Below are 9,459 nucleotides of genomic sequence, written 5' to 3' on the forward strand. Positions count from 1 at the left end.
GAGACAATAAATGATGGTAAAATGGAATACTATACAGCAGTTAAACAAAGAAAAACCACTTTACTGAGATTAAAAGCACTATAAGATATAGAGTAAATAAAAAATACAAGTGTAGAATAGTGTGCAACTATTTATCCAAAGAAGAGAATTGAGAAACCTGTATGCAGGTCAGGAAGCAACAGTTAGAACTGGACATGGAACAACAGACTGGTTCCAAATAGGAAAAGGAGTATGTCAAGGCTGTATATTGTCACCCTATTTATTTAACTTATATGCAGAGTACATCATGAGAAACGCTGGGCTGGAGGAAGCACAAGCTGGAATCAAGATTGCTGGGAGAAATATCAATAACCTCAGATATGCAGATGACACCACCCTTATGGCAGAAAGTGAAGAAGAACTAAAGAGCCTCTTGATGAAAGTGAAAGTGGAGAGTGAAAAAGTTGTCTTAAAGCTCAACATTCAGAAAACGAAGATCGTGGCATCTGATCCCATCACTAAATGGCAGATAGATGGGGAAACAGTGGCTGACTTTATTTTTCTGGGCTCCAGAATCACTGCAGATGGTGATTGCAGCCATGAAATTAAAAGACACTTACTCCTTGGAAGGAAAGTTATGACAGCATATTAAAAAGCAGAGACATTACTTTGGCAACAAAGGTCCATCTAGTCAAGGCTATGGTTTTCCAGTGGTCATGTTTGGATGTGAGAGTTGGACTGCAAAGAAAGCTGAGCACCAAAGAATTGATGCTTTTGAACTGTGGTGTTGGAGAAAACTCTTGAGAGTCTCTTGGATTGCAAGGAGATCCAACCAGTCCATCCTAAGGGAGATCAGTCCTGGGTGTTCATTGAAAGGACTGATATTGAAGCTGAAACTCCAATACTTTGGCCACCTTACGTGAAGAGTTGACTCACTGGAAAAGACCCTGATGCTGGGAGAGATTGAGGGCAGGAGGAGAAGGGGACGACAGGATGAGATGGTTGGATGGCATCATCGACTCGATGGACATGGTTTTGGGTGGACTCCGGGAGTTGGTGATGGACAGGGAGGCCTGGCGTGCTGCAGTTCATGGGGTTGCAAAGAATCAGACACAACTGAGTGATTGAACTGACTGAAGAGAGAAAAACAATATTGCCAGCAGGGAAAGAAACTGGGTGGCTGGGAGACAGAAGTGGAAGAGTGAGTTTAGATGTTTTTCTACTTTTTGAATTTTCAATCATGTTGAATGTATCATCTACTCAAAACAAATATTGTAAGATTAAGGCTATTTATGCATCTAAGCCTATACCACTCTAGATAGTTCTTTTTTTCCTTTAAATTCTTGGAGTCATAATTTAGGAAGAATTTTCAACGTGAAAAGTAACTGAGTTTTCGCAAATAACGTGAATGAATATATTTAGCTTTAATGTACTATTTTTAAATTATCTGAGAAGCAAAGCTTATGCTCTACTGGCAGAACTCTTGGCCAGCTCATGAAGCTGGAGTTTTTAGAGACTTGAAGGTCATCAAACACAAGTTCCACTTTCTCATCAAGATAACTACAGTTTTGAAACTGTTAAGAGCAGAGGCTAAAAGACTGAAAACCTTTGAAAAGCAGAGAGGAGTCATCAGGCTCACACTGCAGATGAGACAGAACAGAATTCAGGACCTACCAGAGGAAGAAAGCTTGTTGAACAGACCAGAAGCCTCAGCTGAAAGCCCCCCAGCACAGAAGTCTGCAAACTAAATCCCAGGAGCCAAATCTGCACTCTGTGATACTTGGAGGACCTGTGAATGGCTTTAAACAGACTCCTAGAGGGACTTGTCTGGTGGTCCAGTGGCTAAGACTCCGTGTTCCCAATGCAGGGCACCTGGGTATAAATACTTAAACTAAATAGCTCTTAGATTCCTTAGTTCACATATAAGGAACTGAACTGTAGGAGTAGTAATTTGTGCATGAATTTTGGACCACCAAAAGAAGGGGCGTGTGGTGCAGGAGGGAAGAAAATAATGTCCTTCTTAATTTGGTCTCTACCTGTATGACCTTAGGCAAGCTACTTAATCTCTCTTAATTTGTAAACAGGAATCAATGTAACCAAGAGTTGCTATGGAGAATTAAGGGAAGTAATAGAGCACTGGCACAGGCCCTGACTCAACAAAGAACCTTAACGGATAGTGTCTCTCCTGGCTCTCCAGTCCCACTACATCTAACCCCACTTTTGGGAGAGTCACTTATCCAGTGACTTCGTGTACTGTAAGTGCCCATGTATAGCATCCAGTAAAGTGCAGTTGCCTTCTGTATACTCATGAATACTACTCACTTCTCCCTTACCGGATATATTTTTAGCTCTGCGTCAGAAGAAGCCCCTCACCATGAGTTTCCCTGTGTTACAGCTCCCAGATCACAAGTGACTTTAGCCTCAGAGGAAACCATTCCTCAAATATTTTGTTGCTTCTTTAAATTCCTATACAAGTTCTGTACATTTGGTATGCATAAAGGTGTGTAAAACAAACTGCAATGGGGAGGTGAGCCTCTACTGTGTTTACCCATAACTTGATTCCTGTGTAAAGAGCTTAATAAATAATCATTATTTTAAATTTTGTCTTTTTTTTTTAACCCTTCAATGTAAGTTGCCTTGTGGCAGGACTTGGAGCGACATGGACCCTGAATTCAACTGAGAGGACCCTTCCTTCTCTTACTTTACATTTCACTTTACCTTTCTCTTCAACTTGGCTTCGGTGGTCCCAGGCTGCTGCATCTAGGCTCTGTGAAACTAGTTCAATCCAGGTTTTCACTCAGTTGGGGATCATAAATTGAGTTTATCCATCGTTTGTATCCTTCCTCTTCATCTCTTAAAACCCATAAAAGGTTTGGGTGTCTGTTTTTTACTGCAGGATTAGAATCCCACTCTCTGGTCAGTTTATACTAGACAGATGTAGGTTATCCTGGGTTTATTGATCGCAGTCCACCGAAGAAGAAAACTGTAATAGGTATTTGAACAGAGTATACAGTATAGAAAAATGGTTAGACAGGTGTTGGGACAAAAGGGAACACAGATAACCCAAAAATGATCACTGTGAGAAGTAGCTACCACCCTCAAAGTTGGGAAACATATGGGAAGGATTCTGGTTACTAGAATGTAGGTGCTCAGGATGTATGGGAAAGTGGATCCTGCAGACTTGGTGTTCAGATTTTTGAGAAAACACCTCCCAGCTACTGCTGGGGCTCTGAAAGGGTTCTAGAGGAGTTGAAGGCATTTGGAAGCTGGGATCAACTGCTGACACTGAGGAACAGCAAAGAAATGTCCCCTTTTCCCTTTCCTCCTAGTACCTCTTAATAGAACTTAATAGGAAGCTTGCTGGTGAAGGAGTCTGGAAAAGGGGTTGGGAGTTTTTTGTTTCTTCAGCCTGGCAGCATGTGGGATTGCTTGGAACCTCACCCACTGGACTGCCAGGGAAGTCCCTGGAAATGGTGTTTTTTATGTCCCAGGAAAGTTTGGAATGACAGGCTTGAGAAAACAGGCAGGAGATAAGCAATGAGAGGAGGGAAAACAAGCACAACACAGAGTTTTTCTTTAATGGGTTCTGGGACAAAAACGTCTTGAAATCTCTAAGGGAAAAACTGGAAAGCTATACTGACAAGATGGAGTAATATGTATGGGAAATGATGCTTAAACACAAATGCCCAGGAGAGGTAAAACCTCATTAAGAATGTATGGAAGTAAACTGGAGAATCTTCCCAAGCACCTGTAGAAAGCCCTGCCAGTTGTTTAGTACCTATTGCTCTGATTATACTTGAGTGTCCCCATCTCAACCAGAACTGATGATTAGAGAGTAAGGTTTCTCTGTGCCACCTGTTGGACTAACAATCATCTGAAGCCACCACGGTCCTGAGTCCCTAAAAGCTTTCTAATTCTCACCCACAGGAAGACCAAGAACCCCTCTCTGAAATTTCCTCTACAGAAAATTAAGGCCATCAGACATCATCACTAAATTTCTATAGCTCTTAGGAGGATATCCTAGAAATAATAGAACACCAGGATAAGATTTAAAGGAGGGCATTTTAGTAATTGAAATAGATCATAATGAAGTAACTCTCCAGAGTAATTCTAGACTGCAAAAAAAAAAAAAAATAGATGACAAGAATTATGTAATAATCTTAGCAAGAGGCACTGAAATACTACTAAATCAATTTGCTTTTAATTGAGAGAATCTACTTCCAAAGAGCTTGAAGTGCTATAGTTTATGCAACTGCATTCCAAGTTCACTGACTTGAAAAGTGTTCAAAAATCTCGAGATCTCAAAAACGATTCTGTTTGGAAAAGCACATTGTAAACAAAAAATATACTTGATTCTACTGGAAAATGCTTAGAAAACTTACATTTAAAGCTTTTACATATAAAGCTAAAAATTACATGAATTTATTTTTAGAAGGGTTTTGTTTTTGTTTTTTTTTTGGTGCTGATAAGTAGGTCACACACCACAAGGTAGAGAAGAGGTCTAATTACCTAAGACTCAGGTCTCTGGTTGGAAAGACGTGGTCATTTTAATTTTGCATGATAGCAAAAGCTACAGTCACGCCTCTTTTGGCTTAAATAATTCATGCATTATGTATTTTATACTGAAACATTTATTCCAAATTCAGTGGCTTCTTGGGCAGAAGGATAAATTAGAGGCTGGGGTTAACTCACACACACACTGCTATATGTAAAATAGACAAGCAACAAGGACCTACTATATAGCACAGGGAACTATAATAAACTATGGGAAAAGAACTTGAAAAAGAGTATATATATAATCTATCAGGCTTCCCTGGTGGCTCAGATGGTAACACGTCTGCCTGCAGTGCAGGAGACCAGGGTTCGATCCCTGGGTTGGGAAGATCCCCTGGAGAAGGAAATGGCAACCCATTCCAGTACTCTTGCCTGGAAAATCCCATGGACTGAGGAGCCTGGTGGGCTACAGTCCATGGGGTCGCAAAGAGTTGGTTAACACACACACACACACACACACACACACACACACTGCTATATATAAAATAGACAAGCAACAAGGACCTACTATATAGCACAGGGAACTCTACTCAATATTTTATAATAAACTATATGGAAAAAGAACTTGAAAAAGGGTATATATATATATTACATATATATTACTGTTCTGTACATCTGAATCTTAACACCACATTATAAAACAGCTGTACTTAATAAAATTTTAAAAAATATATTTTAAAAAATTAAACAAATTTAGTGGCTTCTGCATTAAATTGTCTCTAAATGTCAAAAGTTATTTTGACAGTTTAATTTTACAGAAGGTGGTTTGTGTTTTTCTCCAGTCTTGACAGTAGTTGATACAGGAAACGTTTATTTTAAGTGAGATTGAGGGTTTTTATTTTTTTAAGTTTTTAAAACTTGTATTTTATATACAAAGAGCTAGTATTGTTAAGGTAGAGGTGCTGGATGATCCATTTAAGGAAGTTCAATTAGTCCAACTTAATGAAGCCTTCGCATACTGGCGGAAACACTGGCGGCACTATTGAGGCCGTATTTCCGGATCAGACCGTGCCGGTTTGAGCAGACCTGGCAAGAGCAAGAACCCTGGCCGAATTTTCTCAAATGGCTCCAGGAGAGCTGCTGGTGACCCATGTTGCTTTCTCGGCTGCAAGGAGGCAAAAGGGAGGGGCTTTCTTTTCCTCAGTGTTCCAAGACCATTTGTATTTATTTTCTGTTTGCATTTTTTGCTTATTTTTCTATTGGTTTTTAGACTTTCTTCTCAATTCCTATGGGCTCTTAATGTAATTAGGAAGACTGATGTTTTCTTAGTAATTAGTTACCAAAAATTTCCCTATAGAAATGAGTCCCCCCACACAGGTAGGAAAAGATTGATTGTTTGATAGTCATGGTAATAAGTAACCACCAGAACCGGTTATAAAACCTGTCTAATCAATCAATGACAGTTTGGTTCATTGAATACATATCTGAAAACCAACCAATCAGTAACAGCCTCATGCTTTGAAAGTCAGCTTTAATCATCAGTGGTCTCAGGCCAGTAAACACTTCCTGCGCAGACATCATCACACTTCCCTATTTGCTTCGAGCAATGCTGATCACTTGACCACCATGGCACGGGTATGTACTAACCACCGACTGCCAGAGAATTCCCAGGGCTTATATTTTGACACCACTTTGCCATTTATCATTTGACTTTAATTATAAGGCTTTTTTTTTTTTTTGCCATGCTAAAGTTTTTTACTTTCAGATAGTTTAATCTTTCAGACATTTGAAAAAGTGGCTTGATTTTTTTGTTGTTGAAAGAATTTTCTTCACGCTATAAAAGTTACCTTTCCCCCTCAATACATGTATATTTTATATGGTTTCATTTTTTACATTTCAATATTTGACTCATTTGATGTTTAACCTGGTGTAGGGAGTAAGTATTGTCCAACTTTATTATTTTTTTTCACTCTCTATTCAACTTCCCTAACACCATATTTTTAAAACCCATTATTGCCACTAATCTGACTTCCATACACATTAGAGTCTATATCCAGATTTCCTGTTTTGTTCCACAAGCATGCTGTCCACTCATGCCTTGATAGCACATTATTTTAGTCACTGAAGTTTTATGATAGAGTAAGGCCCCTCCCATGGCTCTTTTTTTCTCTCACAATATTCCAGCTACTCTTATTTCTCCATATCAACTCTAGAATCTCATACTGTTTCTGGCAGTCTCTTACCCCTTTCACTTTCTTTCCTGCCTCACCAGCAGCTGCTACCAAGAAATACTGCCTCTGCTTTCTAAAGGGATTCCCTCTCTTAAATCTGCCACCACTGAGCCTATGTAATTTTTTGACCTTTCCTCTCCACCTCCCCCTGCCACCCACTCCAAGGCTCTTGCCTTTGCCCTTCTCTATTTGTCCTGGGATCCACTCATAGGGCTTCCAAACTCAGAATGGGCCCTCACCTTCTACAGATGAACACTTGATGTTTTTCTGGGATGTGCTACTTCTGGGACCCCTTGGTACTTCTTATTCTTCCCCTTTGCACTTTTTTGACTTCCCAGGTTGATTATTCTGGTAAAAAAAAAGAAAAAGTGTTTGAGGCCATGCCTCACGTGGCAGGGGGCTGTCAATGGGCTCCAGGAGCTGAGGGCACCCTCCCTCCAAAACCAGCAAAAATTCTCAAGTTGTCTGTACCACAGCTGCAAGGAACTGAAAGCTGCCAACAACCACGCAAGCAGGGGAGTGCATCCTTCCCTCAGTGGAGCCTCCAAACAAGAATTGGCCCTGGCCAACACGTTGACTGCAGCCTGGTGAGACCCTAGCTGAAAACACAGCCATGCCCAAGCTCCTGGCTGAGATAATATAGGTGTGTCATATCAAGACACTAGGGTTGTGTTATTACGCATCAGGTTAATTAATATGGGTCCTATGGCATGGGCTGAGGAACTGCTGAGCTTGAAATGATCCTTCCTCTACATTCACCACCCTCAAAACAAGAAGTCTTGCTACTTTAGACTCACTAAGCAGTATAACATGTATCTTTTGATCACCCCTTTTTTCACCCTTGTCCTGGGAATGCCCCAGGACAACTGTACACTGTAAGGACTAAACCAGGGGGCTCCCTGGCCCTCTGATGCCTAGTGGAATTATGCCGAGGGGAGCCCTAGCAAGAAATCAGAGAAGGGAGAGTGTGGCTGAACCATACATCTCCTTGACTGCTCTGCAGGATCGCCACAGTTTGGCGGGCTATGCCTCTCAACTGAAGGTCACAGCTCCTGTGAGAGCGCACCCTCTTTACCATCTCCCTCGCACCAGAGCCTCTCCTCCTGGGCTCTGGTGGCTACTTCCTCCTTTCTGCCCCGCGCGAATGGAGTGGGAACAGCTGTCTGGCGCTGCTACACGGACCCATCTTGTGCCTTCCCTGCACCACGCCCACGTCTTTGTAAATAATCCCTCTTCTCAAATTATCCAGTGTAACTGGCCATCTAGTTCTTGCCAGGCCACTGACTGGTACTGTTAGCTCCACTAGGAAACATACCAGATATTAAAAGTTATGTAAATGTTCAAATATCTTGAAAACTCATTAAACAGTACTCCTAAAATGAATGCACTATTCTTGCATGTAAATTATACCTCAGTAAATTTTTTAAAAATTAGCCCATGAAATGCACCCGTGCCCACTGGTTCCCATGGCTCTCTGGATGATCCTTTGCATATTTCCCATGACACAAGGGACCCCTACCTACATGCTCCCCTGCGACTCAGAAGATCCCTGAACCACAGAGAAAAGCAGTTAACAGAGGGGGAAAAAAATCATTCATGGCTTGCTCAAGTTGTTACACTAGCTTCAAATATTTGTTCTAAATAAAGATGTATATATGTGTGTGTGTATACACACACATATATAATTTTTAGTCAGAGTATAGTTGATTTACAATGTTGTGTTAGTTTCAGGTGTATAGCAAAGTGATTTAGTTATACATATATATATATTCTTTTTTAAACAGATCTTAGGAAAAGGTAAATTTTTTAAAGTTTGTAATCTGAAAGTACCAAGAGAACTGAACCTCAGCTGTACGTGTGCTTCTCTATTTCTTCTTCCTGACTGCAGATCTTAGGAAATGACAGTCTTACTTTAAGTTTGGAGACTGTCATCTGTTTCCTTTGCCTGCTAAGTCGTTTCAGTCATGTCTGACTCTTTGCAACCCTATGGACCATACCCCGCCAGGCTCCTCTGTCCATGGGATTCTCCAGGTAAGAAGACTGGAGTGGGTTGCCATGGCCTTCTCCAGGGGATCTTTCCGACCCAGGGATCGAACCTGCATCTCTTACATCTCTTGCATTGGCAGGCAGGTTCTTTACCAATAGCACCACCTATTTCTTCTACTCTCTATTAACTCTCATTTTAGCTATTTTCAATCAGTAGTTAGGAGAAAAAGACACTTATTCCTATGCACTGTTATGTAACTACCTACTGTATTCAAAATATTATTTAATAATTTCAGTGACAGATATCCAGGCATTTGAAGAAAAGTTAAAATTCAGACCATTTCTGGAAATGTGTTGAAAAATGACTTTGTCCAGGATGCTACCAACCTGCTTTCCCTCTCAAGCCACTTCTTCAGAATTTCGGCTTTTCTAAACACCTCTTGCATTTGTGCATCCCTGGGCTCTCATAAATGTCCAGCAGTGCTTACTATGGTAATAGGGCTGTAGCTGAGAAGCCTGCAGGTGCGGTATCAGGGAAGAAAGAGACTGCGTGGTCTTTTGTGTTTTATAACTTGGACATTAGGCAAAGACTGGACTATTAGTATCACATACATTTTGATATAAATATAAGGATGTTAATTAAATTTAGAAATTACTAAATTTATCCACCTCCATTCTAAAGAAAGGAAATCAACTTATCATTATGTATATTTTTTAAAGTATTTGTTTGGCTGCACCTGGTCTTAGTTGCAGCATACAGGAATTACAG

General features: G+C 40.6%; 1 protein-coding gene across 1 annotated transcript; it reads right to left on the reverse strand.

The window, feature by feature from the left end:
• Positions 1–5,378: 5,378 nt before the first annotated feature.
• On the reverse strand, positions 5,379–8,290 carry LOC120870402 (40S ribosomal protein S29-like). Its single transcript, XM_040250068.1, is given in 3 exon segments — positions 5,379–5,485; positions 5,488–5,514; positions 5,517–8,290. Coding segments are annotated over 3 exon segments (159 nt in total). The 5' UTR covers positions 5,626–8,290; the 3' UTR covers positions 5,379–5,462.
• Between the last annotated feature and the right edge of the window lie 1,169 nt (positions 8,291–9,459).

The sequence above is a fragment of the Oryx dammah genome, unplaced genomic scaffold, assembly GCF_014754425.2.
Source record: "Oryx dammah isolate SB20612 unplaced genomic scaffold, SCBI_Odam_1.1 HiC_scaffold_2, whole genome shotgun sequence".
Taxonomy (NCBI): Eukaryota; Metazoa; Chordata; class Mammalia; order Artiodactyla; family Bovidae; genus Oryx; species Oryx dammah.